This window comes from Podarcis liolepis (genome assembly GCF_965112155.1).
Source record: "Podarcis liolepis genome assembly, chromosome: 9".
Classification (NCBI taxonomy): Eukaryota; Metazoa; Chordata; class Lepidosauria; order Squamata; family Lacertidae; genus Podarcis; species Podarcis liolepis.
In genome coordinates this window covers 31,388,393-31,406,267 of record NC_139564.1, presented here as the reverse complement: position 1 = coordinate 31,406,267, position 17,875 = coordinate 31,388,393, and the positions used below count along the sequence as shown (strand labels likewise).

The window sequence follows — 17,875 nt, the reverse complement described above, 5'->3', positions numbered from 1 at the left end:
AACCTACAAAGAATATCCCTTTTCTTCCAGTCTCATATCTGACTCAAAGGACATCTGCCAATTTGTAAGGCGTGCAACAGATTGCACTTGGTGATCCATCATGAAAAGTTCAAACTGATTTGTATTTCCTCCTTTGATCTGTTCTCAAAGCAATGCAGATGAAGCACTCAAAGAGACAAAGTTTTCAGGTTTGACTGCTTTGCTGAACAAGGACTATTATTCATAAGTGCCACGTAATGGTTAGGAAACTAAGGAAACACTCCTAGGTACACATTTTTCACTGTTCACCACAAATAAAAAAACCAAAACATATTCCCCGATATATTTTTTGAAAAGGAAAAGGACTATTTAAAAAAAACACTAGGTTGGGTTGGTGCCAAACTAACCCAATATTCACGGCTAAATAACTAACTTGATGCTGGCAGGGACTGTGGCAGCAGCTGAGCTCCCTGATCTCCTGGCCAGAAGAAAGGTTGCTGGGTGCCAGCTGAGACGGAGCAGAAAAAGGAAAGAAAAAGAAGTATTAGGAAAAGGAGACACATCTGTCTTTCAGCAAGATGCAAGAGCATTTAATCAAGAGAATACCTCTGATGGTTTCCGATCTTCGTGCTTAGAGCATGAACTTCTCCGATGCTGAGACCTAGAATGCTGGGACCAGGTTGACAAGCCTAGAAAAGGAAAAGAAACATGGAACTGAGAAGAATGGTTATTTTGGCCCCAAAGGGGTCTCTATCATCATCATCATCATCATCAATTTATTTATACCCTGGTTTTTTTCTCTGGCAGGACTCAGGGTAGCCTTTGCTCACACCCTTTCACACAAGCTGTCTAAGCCAACCAGTGGGAACCAGTGTGGTTAGAGTGTACGAGGTTTACTGAGTAGCCTTGGACCAGTCACACTCTCTCTCTCTCTCAGCCTCACATACATCATCAAAGGGTGGCTGGGAGTTTAATAACGGAAGGAGAAAAACTAAGGCTGCTGCCTTGAATTCCTTGGAAGAAAGGAGGGAAATAAATGTCATGAAATAAATAAATAAATAAAAATAAATAGTTTACTATGGCATTTTCATTCCACTCCTTGGTCTATACGTCATAATGAACGTGTGGGAGGAAAACTGCTGGCTCAGTTTAAGGTCCCTGTGATCATTCCATATACAGCAATTGTTCCATCTTCATATAGATTAATACAATTAATACAACAGTAGTCACCAACTGTAGCAAGTGACTTGCAGCTTTTCTTCAGTTTTTTCTCCCCCCACCCTCATGGAAAATTGAAAAGTTGGGTACAATACTCTACAGATGCAGTTGATCATATGAAAAGGGTCATATTACATTAAAAAACAGTTGCTCAGAAACCAGAATATTGTACCAATCTTTCATATCTTTTCCCTTTGTCAAGATATTATGCCCCAAATTATCTGGACAATTTTATTTTTATTATGTGCATCTCCATATATTTTTATTGTTTGTTCTTGGTCTATATTCATCATTGTACCAACTAGAAAAAGTGCTGTCAAAATTGCTACCAATAGAATCCATGATTGTTCTGTCTGTCTATGCATGTATGTAAGTATACCATTAAAGTTCCAACTGTGTGCACTTGTTGGGACAAGTGGTGGGGCATTACCATCTCCAACATGGGAACTACCCAAGGTTATCTGCTGTCTGTGGCAGGGGCTGCACTAGACAAGGCTTTTGAGTAATACTTATGCTTTTTATTTTAAAAAAAACATAAAAAATTAGAGTAAATAAATGGTATGGGGGGAAGCTTGGAGGAGCTGCTCACTGAGCAGGCCCAAAAATAAAAAAAAAATAAATGAAACAGATGTATTGAGGCTATTGTTCTTCCTAGCAATGGCTGAATGCAACTAAACTGTATCATTTTTGTAGGATTTGATATTCCACTATCAAAGTAGTAAGAAGATTAGATGACGGTATGCATGTCATTATTTTATTTAAAGCAAGTAATGATAAAACATGCATATTAGGAGGGGAGAATGGCATGTCTCAAATTGAGTAATGACGTAAACACTGCAATGTGCTTTTTAAAAGCAGAAGAACCCAGTTCTTACGATTACCAACCTTTGTCACTTTCTTACTGTGTTAGGAACTGCATTCATTTTAATTTGTTTGCAGTCCTTCCCGACAGTAGATAGAAAAGCAAACAGAAGGAAATAGTTCAGGAAGGGTTGACAATATTTTTTGCTTAATTTGGGCCAGGCACAAGGAACCTCTGGCCCCTAGGCCAAACTTAGGCCTGCCAGGGGTCCTAATTTGAACTATGAGGTCTCTTTTCATCAGCCATGCCCACCTGCCCTACAGACCTGCTGCTGCAAAGGAACAATTGGCATGGCTTGGGCACACTCCTAAATGCTCCTATGAAGGCCCCCTTGTACTTTTATTTGGCTCACTATGCAAGCCCCCTATGATCAGCTCAATTCAAAAGCTCCCAATCATAGATTCCAAATGGAGTCAATCCCTGCCACAAGCGGGGCTCACATTCTTCATTTGCATCTCCAGATTGAATTCAAGACGGGATGCAAAGGAAAAAAAAGGGAGGGGAATCAGAAGTGCTCTCTAATCCAATTATTTCCTGTGAAATTGTCACCTGGCATCATGGTGTCCTCAGGTGGGTTCAAGCCTTCCTTCCTCTCAGTGTTTTCAGGAAAGACTGCTTTATTAAAACTAAATACAGTGGTACCTAGGGTTACATATGCTTCAGGTTACAGACTCTGCTAACCCAGAAATAGTGCTTCAGTTTAAGAACTTTGCTTCAGGATAAGAAAAGAAATCGGGTTCTGGCGGCGTGGCGGCAGCAGGAGGCCCCATTAGCTAAAGTGGTGCTTCAGGTTAAGAACAGTTTCAGGTTAAGAACGGACCTCCGGAACGAATTAAGTACTTAACCCAAGGTACCACTGTATTTCAAAAAAGATTAAAACAAGATAGCAGTGCTGATGAAGAGCATGGCATTCAAAATATTTTTTTTTTTAAAAGTCCGCTTACGTACGGTATTTGCCAACTCATCAAATCATCTGCACAGCACTAAGATAATACAAACTAGGTCACAAAGTCCAACAGTCACCACGTTAAAAGGAAACTATCAGGAAGTCAAAATACTGGGAGCTTTTGTAAAATGGTTAAATACTTGGATAATTTTTTTCTCTCAATTCAGCACACATGTCTATTGTTGAGTATCATCACTCTGCCCATTATATGTTCCAAGTGTTCTGCATATATTGGCGTATACATTTTTCCCAAGGACAGGTGAGGCGGAAAGAGACAGAGAGACACAGAGATTTTGACATTTTAAAAATGAGCAAGTCTCCATGAGCTGCCAGAGCATATCCGGTGTCCCAGGGAGCACGCCCAGCCACCAATATGCTACGCTGCGTGGCGTAAGATTAGCTACAGAGCGCATAATGCAGAACAGTGTTGTAAAACCAGCTGCAGAGCACCCAGCTGTGTCCCAGGAGAGCTCCAGGCTGCTATCATTTCATTGACACTTCAAAGCCTGAGCCCTCTTGGAGGCTGCACACAGTCTTCCCCACTGTAAATACAATGCTTCTACATTGCAAAATCAGACAGCACAACAGAGTTTCCAACATAGAAAGGCATGCCTAGCTGCTGCTCCTGCTCAGTGCTGGTATTTCCATCTGCCGAGACTCTTTCTGGGCTCTGTTTGAGCAAGAGTGGGCACAGTTGCCAACAGCACAATTTGTTGGGAAACCATGCAGCTGGAGCAGAAAATGGAAGTGGTTAGAACAGTCTGAGCTGCCAGCCCATCATCATAAAACCTTATTTCAGACTTCCTTCTCAGCCTGCCAAGATCATGGAATCTCAGACAATCCACCCACCAGTCCCACGCAATGAAGTCACAGTCAGAAGGCAAACTCTGTGCAGAAAATTGCCTGCAAAACAAGCAATTCTGAACCACCACCCTCCCCCCCTCAAAAAAAAAGAAGGGGGATCCAACATGGAATGTATGGCATTAAAGCACCAGAAATTACGGTTAGTATTCTACTTTATTACAGCTATAACTGCAGGTGCATTGTCTTCAGATTATATCCAGTACAGTATTGTATCCAAAGCTGGAACAGTGTGGAAGGTGAAGAGTGATGCAGGAGAATTCACAAAAATCACCTCTCCACTTTCCTTCTGGATCAAAGAGCTTTCTGCAAGGGAAAGGACGGCACTGAATACAACCCGTTGGGTCTAACAAGGTATCTTCTGACATTATCACTGCTGGTAGATCTGCTGGTCAATTAGCTTTCTCTAATGCAGTGTATAGCAACAACACTATTCTTTATCTGATCATTCTGGCAAGAAAAGATAACCCCACCTTGCAACTAATCCATAAATGACACTTACCCAGAAAAAACCCTCTACTAAGTCTGCTTGCTAACATATAACTTTATTAGATGTTTGTGGCTCATTGATCACCTTAAAGGAAATGGAACCCACTCTTTTCCTATTTATAAAAACTCCCCTATGTGGTTGTCAGGATAAGATTCTGACTTGCTACAAGCAACCAGGAAAATGGGTCAACATTTTCAAGATCCTAGCAACAACAGAAAAGGTACACACTTCCTATTTTAATTTATCCCTATATACCTTCTTTTGTACTTATCCAACAGCTTGGTTTACATTTTCTTAGCCAGAGTACGTTAACTATGAATAACAAAAGTGCATGCCAAGAGTTTGCGGCAAGACAGACAGGCAAAGCTTCCTGCTCTACAGCTAACCCAATATGCCAAAGATGGTCAACATCATATGTGCAATTCAATAAGAAAGTAATATTATAGTCGCATCTATACAAATCAAAAACAGATATTTGTACTTGTTCCTTTAGGAACATAGGAAACTGATTTATACAGAGTCAGACCATTGGGCTAGATGGCTCTCCAGAATTTCAGGGAAGGCTCTTTTCCGGCTGCACCTGGAGATGCCAGGGATTGAACCAGCGACCTTCTGCATGCAAAGCAAATGCTCTAGCACTGAGCTACAGCTCTTCCCCTATGGCCTTTCCCTACCCACAGACAGATTCTGGAAGACAAGGTGATTTCACAATTAAGAACTTCTATTTTTAATGCATCATTGTTTAATGCTTTAAAAAAATCAAAGGAAGTTTGCATCTAATGTGGCACTTCCATCTGTGGGTAGTTTGAGAGACAATTGTGAGACTTCTCAGCAGGAAGAGGAGGTGGCAGGAATGTGATGTGAAAGTGTCTCCAAGGCAGCACCTCTCAGGTGGGCACCATTGTCATTAAAAGACAACAAGAGAGGTGTTCATGGTAAGTTCCAGCACCTCTTTTTCTAGAAAACAGCACTGCTCCAAGGTATGGGATCCCACAGAAACCAGATGAAGAGAGAGATGGAGAAGCAGAGTCTGGCTCTCAGACAAAGGAAGATTTCCAGTGCAATTTAAAGGAAGGTAATTTTTGTTCATACTCACTATAACTGACTGTTCTGGCGCCACCTCATGTTGACCTCCCTACCTTCCACCCTACCAGTCCCAATGGGCATAAGCAACCACTGCAAGCCACACACTGAGAACTTGGGAAAAATATGAGGTACTGTCTCACATGCTGAAGGCATGGAAAGTGTATACTTTGGCATATCTTATGTTCTCCAAATCCCAGCACATATCCAGAGAAGTTCCATCTTCAGTTCTGTCAGAAATCAGGAAGGTAATTTTTGTGCTGGGGTTTATGAAGTTCTGAAACACAGGCCTAGCTTTCTTTCTCCCTCTGAAGTATCTCATGGGATTTTGCCATTATCCTATGTTAAAGCTCAATATTTAAGCATTAAGACATGTGTAAGCAAACTAAGGCCCGGGCTGGATCCAGCCCAATCGCCTTCTCAATCCGGCCCACGGATTGTGTGTTTTTATTTAAAATGTATCTCTGGGTTATTTGTGGGGCATAGGAATTTGTTCATTTCCCCCCCCAAAAAAATATAGTCCGGCCCCCCACAAGGTCTGAGGGACAGTGGACCAAAAAAAGTTTGCTGACTCCTTCATTAAGACATGTTGTATGAAAATGAATGCCTTGAAGTTAACAGTTTCCAAACTTCTTAAGGGTGAGGCATTCCACCAGATTACTTTTGGAAGCAGCTCACTCATTAACCACCACACTAGGAGCACGTGCTTAATTAACTCAACAAGAATACCTACCTGTTTTCACTTGTCAAATGCTGGAGGGCCCTAAATACATGGCTGGTTCTATCTTTATAGGAGAGATTACACTATCACAGTCATTAACAAGTTCAAAGCTTATAAATCTTTGTACTCTTCAGACCAAACCCAGACCTATTCAACTTCAGCAACAGTATTGTGATGTGATGCGCTTTCAAACAAGAGGGGAGAGGGTCAGAGTACAGTGTTGATCCCCACCTTATCCTTGTTGATCCCCACTCCCCCCACCACCACATTTTCTCTTCACTGAACTGCAATGCCTGCTTAGTGCTATTTATATTGTCTCACTGTAATTCTGACCTGAGGCCTACACACGGACTTCCACTGCAGTAACAAGAATATATTTCTAGTTTATTCAGTTGTTTTGTATAGAATTTCACTATGTTCTGAACTTGCTTCTTTGCATTAAGCTAAACAAATTATTTACCTTCTTCCACCAGGTATCACTAAATGTGCTGTACTCGCTCCCTTTGATCTTCCATGCAATATTTCACTTGATGAAATACATTTGGGGTGGGCTTAGCGCATTTTATATCTGAGTGTGGTTAAAATTATGCAGAACTCGACTTTAGCATGATACCAAAATACCTGGCCACAGAACACACTTTACTGAAAAGCTCCTAACCTCAGTATGAACAGTTTAAAAGCTAGGAGCTCACTCCCATTAAAGCCAATGGGGGTTTGCCAATTAGTTCAGTGAGAGCATTATTATACTCCAAAGCCGCAGGACCACGGCGTTCAGTGTGGCTTAAGAGCATGAAGCATGCTAACAGTCAAGAAAGAGGAAGAGGGACGGGGATGTATTATCAGGAAAGCAAGATTCATCAGAACTATTATACTGCTTTTCCTGGTAATGGGATCTCACTTATTCTACCCCCTTGTTTTTCCTCTTTCCTATCTCTTTTGTCTTCTAAGGAATAGTGAGGCAGAAGACTGAAAAGAAAGGGGTGGGGGAGAGAAAAGGGGTGGAATGAATGTTGCCAAAAAAACTGACAAGTGTAGAAACAGAACAAAATAGAATCAGAAATGATACAAGAAAGGTTGTACCAAAAAAAAAAAGCCATTCTAGGCTGATCTAACTGACAGTCCTGCTCCCAATATGTTACTTGGCAGGCAGTCTAGCTGATTTTAATAAACTTCTAAGTGTGCATAGGATGGAGACCTGAAAAACTATGGCTATCAAAAGGATAAAAGGCACAGCAAAACATTTAATTCATATAATCGGAAACACCCCAAGGAACATGGAATAGAGCTCTGAGGCTTTATAAAGCGCTGCAGCTCAGCTGGTGCTAATTATTCCTGTGTGTTCAATAGGTCTTCCTCTTCTGTCTCCTCCAGTGTTCAGCCGCCCAGCCTCAAAATCAGCTCCAGAGGATTGGGCACACTTTGGAGTAGACTCTGAGAGCATGCAGTGGAGAAGGAGAGGGAAGTCCTACTGTACCAGCAGAATCCCACCAGCACAGTACTAGACACAACCCCTTAGCTTTGAACATTAAGTAAATTTAAAACAACAAACCTTTATTCATCACCATGACCTCCTTGGAGGAAGCATCAGATACACATTTGATAAAAACAAAGGCAAAAGCAAAGTAGCTTCTTGGTGTTTTCTGACACCACCAAAAAATAGTTGGCTTTCTTCCCTTTTCTTTGCAAGCCTTTGCCCCAAGTTGACAGAATAAAAACTTGAATTCATGCAATTATATGGAAAATATTTATAAGTTAAAGGTTGTCTGGGATTGTTTTCCAACAGCATGAGGCCAAGAATCAAAAATTCAGCACACCTTGCAAACCCTCTTCACCAGGCCATAATAAAAAAATGTTACATCAGTAGAAAACAAGCAAATCTTCCCAATGCATTTCAATCAAACCCCCATAACACACTGAAGAGTTTTACTAGAGGAATCTTTTCCATATTGTAATTTGCCTTTTGAAAGATGTTTAACTTAGGCCTGCATCATATCGGAATAGAAAAATATTCTCAAATGTCAATACCTCTCTTCAGTGACTCAGTCTATGTTCCCCTATTTACAATTAGGTCATAAAACACTAATCAAAAGCCAAACTCCATTACATTTTTTTCCTTTCCGACTTCAACAGCCAGGAGGGCCCCAGAACACTTTGCACTTAAATCGCACCTTCCATCCTAGGAGATGAGCATTCATTTATGCTAAGCCACATCTAATGCCTTTGAGAGCTATATAAATTATACAAATAGAGAATAAGTAATTTACTTGTTTGGTGTCAGGGAACTGCCATCAGAGCATCAGGTGGTGGAGGGACTCAGGCAGGATGAAAGAAACTCAACTGCTGAAGCAGGGACCAGCAGGGGGAGGAGTGGGTCTCTGAGGGAATGCGAGCAGGAGGGAGGGCTCAGGGAGGCTTCCAGCGAGAACAGTGGGGAGGTATCGGAGTCTCCCATAGGGAGACCCACACCTCGCAGGAAACTGTCACGCCGTGAGTCCAGGAGACGCGTTTCCGTTAAGGAACTTCTTTGCTGGAAACGCTTCCGCAGACAGCCACTGTCGGACTCTACTAGTGACTAGAGCAGACATGTCTGAGGAGCTCCGTCACACACGGAGGTTTGTGGGGTCGCACAAACTCTGAGGGAGCACATTTTCACGCACAAGCAGCTAATCAAACCCTCACAGCAGTCCGACAGTCTTTGTACGCTGCCTGTGCAAGAGAAGGCATCATGAGCGAACCAACCGGAACCGGAGGAGCAGGGGCTGGAGCTGGTCCAAGCTTGGAAGATAGATACCGAGCGTTGGAGGTTCAACTGGCCCTGCAGACGGCGAGGTTGGAGGAGAGAAGGGCTCAGGATGCAGACAAGAAGGGGAGAGCCACGCAATTCCCCAGAAAGGTACCAGGATTGGTGCAGAAATTTGGGGGGGACCCCAAGGACTACCATGCTTTTAGGACAGAGATGCAATATGCCCTTAATGTGCAGTTCGATGAGTTCCCTGATGAGGAATCGCGAGTTGCTTTTGTAATTGGGCATCTTGAGAAAGGGGCTAGAGACTGGGTTCGACCCCTAATGGCAACGCACAATGACATACTAAAGGACACAATGAAGTTCTTTCGTGCAATGGATATCATGTTTTCCAGCGATATTGAGGAAGGGGTGGTGCGCAGACAGCTAATGGCTTGTAAGCAGGGAAGTCGATCTGTCCGTGAATATTGGACTGAGTTTACCATGCTGATTCACAGACTGAGTTGGGATTTATCGGCGGCACCCGTTCAAATGCTATTTGAAGAAGGTCTTTCTTCGGGGGTGAAAGACGAGCTGGCACGGAGCCCCAGGGCGGAGTCTATGGATCAGCTGACCAAATCTGCGCTGACCATAGGAGCGCGGCAGGAGGCAAGAGCCTTGGAGAGGCGGGAAGGGAGAGGGGAACGTTGGAAGGAGTTCCGCATTCCAGACATTCCTGAGCCAGCTTTCCCGCCGGCAGAGCCGATGGAAATCGGAACAGCGCGCGCGCGCGCATTTTCAAAAACCAGCGAGGGAGCTAAGAAGGAGGGAAAGGGCCCCCGGAAATGCTATCTCTGCCAACAGCCAGGCCACTTTGCCAGAGTCTGCCCCCAGAGGAAGGAATGGCAAGGGATGGTGGGAGCTGTTGAGGGGGGAGAAGAAGGGGGAGCGGAGCAGGTAAAAGCCAACGCCTGGTTGCCACAATTGGGGCACTGCAGCCAGGCCAAAGAGCAGTGAAAGTGCCCGTGCCAGAAGCTCCTCGACCTGCTCTAGTGATTGAAGTGTCGCTAGAGCTGCAGAATGGGCACCCCCTAAAAATAAAGGCGCTATTGGACTCAGGCAGCTCCTGCAATTTTATGAGCAAGGAGTTTGCTGCTGAACACCAGATACAGACCATCCCTTTAAGCAACCCCCTGCAGGTGACCACGATTGATGGCAGGGAGTTGTTGGGAGGAGGAGTCCGCTTGCAGACTGTCCCAATGATAATGAGGGTGGCAAGGCACACAGAACTGATAGCGTTTAATGTGGCCACCCTGGGAGGCGCTCCCATTATTTTGGGAATGAGCTGGCTAGCTCTACATGATCCGCTGGTTGGCTGGCATCAAAGAGTGGTGTCCTTTGGTTCAGCACATTGCCTAGAACACTGCAAAGGGGAGAAGGGTTCAGCAGGGGCCCAAGCCACCCTAGCAGGGACTGAAGTAATGGGGAAGGTGAAGGTACCACCACAGTATGCAGATCTCAGCGACGTGTTCAGCGAGAAGGAAGCTGACCAACTACCACCTCATAGACCCTTTGATTGTCAGATCAATTTACTCCCAGGAGCACAGCTTCCCGTGGGCAAGTTGTATGCCATGTCAGACAGGGAAATGCAGGAGTTGCGAGGGTTCATTGACAAGAACCTGAAGAGAGGCTTCATCAGAGAGTCCAAAGCAGCAGGGGGGAGCCCAGTGTTCTTTGTGGACAAAAAAAATGCGGACAAGCCGAGACTTGTATGTGATTTTAGGCGGCTGAATGCAGTGACTGAACCGGTGGCGTTCCCTATGCCCAGAATTGATGATATTTTGACCAGGGTGAGGAAGGGAAAGATTTTCACAAAGCTGGATCTAAGGGGGGCGTACAACCTGATACGCATAAGGAAAGGGGATGAATGGAAAACCACCATGTTTACCCCTTTGGGGGCGTTTGAATACCTCGTTATGCCATTTGGATTACAAGCAGGCTCCGCGTGTTTTCAATCTTTTATGAACCACGTGCTGGGCCCTTTGCTCTACAAGAATTGCGTTGCCTTTCTAGATGATGTGTTGGTGTATTCTGAGAATGAGGAGCAACATGTGAGAGACGTCAGAGAAGTGTTGAGCAGACTGCAAGCCAACAGGCTGTGGGTCAAACTGGAGAAGTGTCGGTTCCATACCAAGGAGGTGGAATTCCTGGGGTACCGCCTGTCAGACAAGGGATTGGCCATGGATCCCGGCAAGGTACAGGCAGTGCTGGAATGGAAAACACCCAAAACCAAGAAGGATGTGCAGAGGTTCCTAGGGTTTGGAAACTTTTATCGTAAGTTCATCCGCAACTTCGCCCATCTGACGGCGCCCATCACTGACTGTCTCAGCAGTAAAAAGAAGTTTGTATGGACGGCGGAGGCGGAGCGAGCGTTTGAGGAACTGAAAAGGGCCTTCGCCTCTGAAGAACAACTTCTGCATGTGGATTTACGAAAGAAGCTAAGGGTTGAAACAGACGCATCTGACAGAGCCATAGGGGCGGTGCTTCTTCTGCAGCCGGGGAAGGAGGAGTCAGAGTGGCGTCCGTGTGCCTTCTTCTCGCGGAAGCTGAACAAATCCGAGAGGAACTACACGGTGTACGACCGAGAACTGCTTGCTATTCATGAGGCGTTCCGGAGATGGAGGCATCTGCTAGTTGGTGCACAACATAAAGTGCAAGTGTGCACAGACCATAAAAATCTAGAGTACTGGAGAACGGCGCGAGTGCTCAACCAAAGGCAGTTGAGATGGGCCCAAGAGTTCTCCAAATTTAACTTTGAGATTTGTTATGTGCCAGGCCCAGAGAATGTTAGGGCGGACGCTCTCTCACGCAAACCTGAATATTTGGAGGGGGAGGGAGCACCCGAAGAAACCCATATCATTCCAGAGGACCGCTGGGTGTGTGGGGCGACTTTGGTGGGGCAAAGGGAATTGGTAGAGGGTACGGTGCAGGATGCATACGCCCAGGGGAAACTCAGGGATCTCAGAGGGGAGGAAGACAAATCCGGTGGTTTTGAGGAGAGAAATGGGGCATTGTATTATAAGGGAGCGTTATATATACCTGAAGGGGAATTGAGGGAGAAGGTACTCAAGCAGCTGCACGATAGCCCCACAGCAGGGCACTTTGGGCAACACAAAACCATGTGGCTGGTTACCAGGGAATTTTGGTGGCCCAAGGTCAGGGAAGATGTGCGGGAGTATGTGAGAGGGTGTGAACAATGCCAAAGAGCCAAGGGGGAGAGGCAGGCGCCGGCTGGTTTATTAGAACCACTGCCCACACCTGAGAGACCGTGGGAAGCAGTGGCAATAGATTTCATGACTGATCTGCCAAGGTCTAGAGGGAAAACAGCCATCATGGTTGTAGTAGACCTGTTAACTAAAATGGCCCACTTCATAGCCTGCTCACATGCGGTTACAGCAGAAGAAACCGCCAAATTGTTTGTAGAGAATGTGTTTAGGTTGCATGGCGCCCCCTTGAGGGTGGTTTCAGACCGAGGGAAACAATTTACTTCCAGGTTCTGGAGGAAGCTCATGAGCTTACTGCATGTAGAGGTTAATTTCTCGACGGCCCGTCATCCTGAAACCAACGGGCAGGCGGAAAGAGCAAATGGGGTTCTCCAACAATATTTGAGGTGTTATGTTAATGACAGAGAGAATGATTGGGTGGAGAAGTTGGCGTTGGCAGAATTTGCCTACAACAATGCAGAGAACGTGTCCACGGGGATGAGCCCCTTTTTGGCTAATCACGGGTGCCATCCCAGAGCCTTCCCAGGGGGGGAGGGGGAGAACTGGAGCGTTCCAGCTGCAGAACAGTTCGTGGAAGAAATGGAAGCGATCCATCGCCAGCTCCAACTCAACTTAAACAGGGCTAAGGAGGAATATAAGAGGCAGGCAGACAAAAACAGGAGGGAAGGTGAAAGCATCAGGGTGGGGGACCAGGTGTGGCTGTCAACCCAAGGGTTGCCATTCAAAGGAGGTTGTAAGAAATTAAGACCCAAAAGGCTGGGTCCGTTTGAAGTCATACAGCAGGTCAATCCAGTGGCTTTCAGGCTCCGGTTACCGAACCACATGAAGCTGCACCCAGTTTTTCACAGGTCGTTGCTGTCACCGTATAGAGGAGACAGTGAGGGGAGGGTCACTAGGGGACCAGCAATGGAGGAGAAGGAACACAGCTACCATGTAGCGGAGATCCTCGATTCCAGGTGGAAGGGAGATCAAGTAGAGTATTTGGTAATGTGGGAAGGGGAACCGGAGTCGGAAAACACCTGGGTTAGGGCAGAGGATGTCAATGACGAGGTTTTAATAGAGACTTTTCATCAGAGGTTCCCACGTAAACCTCAGCCTGTAGCGAGGTTCCGAAGGGAATACTTTGCCACCACCGACGAGGAAGAGGAGTTGGAGGGGTTCCCAGATTCTGAAGAGGAGGAGGATGCAGCTGGCCAGGACGACGATCGATGGAGAGAATTGTTCGAGACGTCAGAAGATGAGGAAGATTCGTTTCGGGGTTTTAGCCCTTCACCTCCCAGGGGGGAGGAATTGGGAGGGGGTGAGGGGGGCCCTGGAGGGGAGGTGGATGTCAGGGAACTGCCATCAGAGCATCAGGTGGTGGAGGGACTCAGGCAGGATGAAAGAAACTCAACTGCTGAAGCAGGGACCAGCAGGGGGAGGAGTGGGTCTCTGAGGGAATGCGAGCAGGAGGGAGGGCTCAGGGAGGCTTCCAGCGAGAACAGTGGGGAGGTATCGGAGTCTCCCATAGGGAGACCCACACCTCGCAGGAAACTGTCACGCCGTGAGTCCAGGAGACGCGTTTCCGTTAAGGAACTTCTTTGCTGGAAACGCTTCCGCAGACAGCCACTGTCGGACTCTACTAGTGACTAGAGCAGACATGTCTGAGGAGCTCCGTCACACACGGAGGTTTGTGGGGTCGCACAAACTCTGAGGGAGCACGTTTTCACGCACAAGCAGCTAATCAAACCCTCACATTTGGAGAAGTAAAACATTTTTCAAAATGCCACTGCTACCACTGATTCATCACAGATACAATTTTTCTATTTTTAAATGGAAAAAACCTCAGTCCCAAATAATCTAAACTCAGGAGACAGATTGGATGAAACTAATGTTAGCTGCACAGAGAGCTAAGAAAAAAACCTATTACTATGGGTAGGACCCATTTACAAAACCAAATTAGCATGCTGAGCAATACAGAGGATTTGTTTTGTTTTTTGTGCTTAAAGAGCAGGACAACAGTCTGTACATTTGCCCATGTTGTTGACCTGACTATCAGATCCTGCTATCACAGCAAGGTTACCAAGAATAGGAACATAAACTGGTAATGACTGGAAAGGCTGCATCTTCCAAGGTGTGCTATGATTTCGAGGGTGAGAGCAACCACTGGAACCCAAGGAAGCAAAGGATAACCCCCAATTGTACTCCCTATAGGCTCTTTCACTCCTTTGGGATTAAGACTTTGTGATCTCACCTGTGAGAGAGTGGGTGCTTTGTGTTGGCAGGGACAAGCCAGTCCTCTGTCATCAGATCAAAAGCAGAAACTCAAGGATCTATCCTTAAGGCACCCACAACAGCTCCTGGAACATTCCACCTGTTTGATACTCACTGCCATCACCAATCTTTTATTCTTATTGGCCACTAAACCCCTGACCTAAGCTGAGGCTTTCAGAATGCATTCACTGCCTGCTCCTTAAAATTTTTAGAAACATGTGGAAATTAGGACTTGTGAAAGAACTTACAAGTGCAAGTTCTGCGGTGTCCAAGATTATGCCCTATATTACTGGGGAGTCCCACTGAATAGGCTCCTCCAGTTCTAACTGAATGTATACAACAGCACTGGTTACAGTGGTGCCTCGCAAGACGAAAAGAATCTGTTCTGTGATTCTCTTCGTCTAGCGTTTTTTTCCGTCTTGCGAAGCAAGCCCATTGAAGGATTAGCGGATTAGCGGATTAGCGCTATTAGCGGCTTTTAGAAGCTTTTAGCGGCTTATCTGCTGATCAGATCAGCTGATAAGCGGCTTAGCGCTATTAGAGGCTTTTAGCGGCTTATCTGCTGATCGGATCAGCTGATAAGCGGCTTAGCGCTATTAGCAGCTTTTAGTGGCTTATCTGCTGATCGGATCAGCTGATAAGCGGCTTAGCGCTATTAGCGGCTTATCTGCTGATCGGATCAGCTGATAAGCGGCTTAGCGGCTTAGAAAAAAGGGGGGAAGGGGGGAAAAACCAGCAGGAACTCGCAATACATTGTCGTCTTGCGAAGCAAGCCCATAGGAGATTCATTTTGCGAAGCACCTCCAAAACGGAAAACTCTTTCGTCTAGCGAGTTTTCCGTCTTGCGAGGCATTCGTCTTGCGGGGCACCACTGTATTTAAAACTGTAGTAAGGACAGATCTGGTAAGTTGGATCTAGGGCATTTTGAACTTGCTAGTGTAGCACTTTCAACCCGTGCCTAGTGATGTAAGGTGAGAATATTTTCCAGAATGAGAATATTCTCGAGAATATTCTCTACTAGAAAATTCTCTAGAGAATATTTTCCACAAACTGTTAATTCTAATGTAAGAACCAGTTTTACAACCCACATTTAAAAAATCTAGTAAATAATAAGTCAAGCTGTGATATTGCCAGTGTAAGTAATGTATAATGGTTTTTTTTTATCTAGTTACGTTACTGGGCATTGTGTCATTCACCATTGGCAGTTCTGAAATGTGAGCTACATTTTTTTATTTTTTAGTTTTAAAAATGCTACTCATTTAATTTGATGAACATTTGAATTTATATGTATTTCAACTGTATGTAATAGCCTTTTTTCTATTTTGGTGTGACCTTATTCTTAGCAATTCTATGCCCTTGGCCATACAGTGTGATTTTTTTTTTACAGAAAATAGCTTTAATGCTTTATACACTTAAAGTACCTAGGTCTATACAATTATGTGTAACAGCATGTGAGGTGGCCTTGATTTAAACAGTTGACGTTTCTATATTTTTATTCAGTGCCAGTAACTGGTTTTTGCAGTGCCATTCAATGCTACAAGGTACCATTTACCAGAGACTGACATACTGAAATATATTATCATATAATGATAATATATTCAATGTTAAGGACTTCTTTTTTATATGTATGCACAAAGTTTTGCTTTAGTCACTAAACAGTTATTGTTAGAGCTATTAGAAGCACAAGATAGCCTGTTACTGAATTTATTTGTATCAAACCTCAACATGCCAATTGTATTTTTTGACTTGTCCTATAACATGTACATGTTCTAACGGAAAAATAAAATATGATTTAACTACTGAGTTTCCTTATACCAAACCTTAACATGATCATTACTGGCGCCATCACCAGTGAATATTCTCCTATTTTAAATGAAAATTCTCTAATATTCTCATTAATTGAGAATATTCTCGAGAATATTCTCCAAAAGATTATTCTCAAGAATTTAACATCACTACCCATGCCCATGTCACTCAAGCAGGAGAAGGGTTCCAAGCAATCTGTAGCACTTTTCCTTTCTATGCAGAGCTATCTGCAGAGCTGATGCCTAGTGTCTTCCTTACATCTGCCCATCAAACTAGACTAGGGGTCAAGAAGGGATATATCCACGGTCTCGTCAGTTTTATTTTCCGCATATTCTCTCTCGTTCCACACATATTTTTTTTTGAACCGTGAGGGAAGATCATGAGGGAGAACATGTTGTTTCTTTGGAGGTGAAAAACACAGTATGTCACCTTTGATCCGTACCCTGTCATTCTAGAGGGATTTGCCACCTACTTCACCAGGTCACTATCCTGTTCCTGATGGGAGAAATACGCACCTAAAAGATATTCACAGAACTGGGCAGTCAGTGATGCAGTCATGTGACTACTTCACCACAGGCCTAACAGAATTCACATTTATCACATTGCTGCAAAGTTACCAAAGAGGCTTGAACACTTATTTAATGAAGCACTCATATGATCACTTCCAGAACACCAGATTCTTATCATGCCATCTTGAAGGTGTGAAGAGGTCTGCAATCCATGCAAAGCTTCCTAAATCTATACATGTCTGGCTAGTTTTATTGTAGGTAATCAGACTTTGCACCAGCTCTAGTACATTTCTTGGGCAGAAAGGAAAATGAGTCTCTAAGGATAGATTCAGGCAACTCATTTCTCTGGGTGATAAGCTCACCCCAGGCAAAACATACAACAACTGATATTTCCCACACATTCTTACAAAGACTTCTCCCAGGGAGGGTCAGTGTTTAAACAGAAGCTTAAACATAAGTTTAAACATAAGCTTCAAATTATTACAAAAGCATGCAATAGTTAAACCCAAAACCTACAGTCATGAAAAGCTATCTTAAGTTGTCAAACATGACTATAATGTTTACACACAAAGTACATTTTTAAAGTTGAAAAAGTGGACTTCCAAATAATATGTGTTAAAGAGATATGTGTTTTTTCAAGACCACAGCTGCTGAACAGAGATAAAAAGAAGCAAGCCCCTACTCACAGGCTTCCAATCTACACTTGTTTTGCAAACATGGCAATGCAAATGTTCAAAATAATATATTACTTTTTATATCTCATTTGTTGGCAAACAGCAGCATTTCAGTTTGAACACAGTGTGGGAGTGGGCCTGAGTCTCCAAATAATACAAAACTGCAAGGGAATTTTGTATTCCAAAATTGTCTCCCTTCCCCACTACTTGGAAAAAGCTACTGTACCCTTTGTATCATGATCTCATCACTGTCTACTTTATGAACCATTCACAAAAGCTCTCACAAACCACTATTTAGGAAGCAGTTGCTTAAATTACCCTTTGTACTGCATGTTAGTACTCCACAGGAGTGGGTATCAAAAAACAACATGCACAATAGGTCAACTTTTCCTAGGTGTTAACTTAAGGGGCCTGCTGACACATAAGCAGTGTATAGAAAAACAGGAGTATTATGAACCCCATTCATG

The 17,875-nt window shown here is 44.2% G+C and overlaps 1 protein-coding gene across 20 annotated transcripts in view; it reads right to left on the bottom strand.

Annotated features, from left to right (window-relative positions):
• Window positions 1-17,875, bottom strand: part of JADE1 (jade family PHD finger 1) — a 169,066-nt gene that overhangs the window by 35,540 nt on the left and 115,651 nt on the right. For 11 of the 20 annotated variants that reach the window (XM_083519963.1, XM_083519965.1, XM_083519962.1 and 8 more), the window contains 2 exons: window positions 586-668; window positions 413-487 (listed from right to left, as the gene is read on the bottom strand). In XM_083519963.1, the coding sequence (XP_083376089.1) occupies window positions 413-487; window positions 586-668 (158 nt within the window). The remainder of the gene's footprint in view (window positions 1-412; window positions 488-585; window positions 669-17,875) is intronic. The other 9 variants (XM_083519955.1, XM_083519953.1, XM_083519956.1 and 6 more) reach the window with 1 other exon arrangement.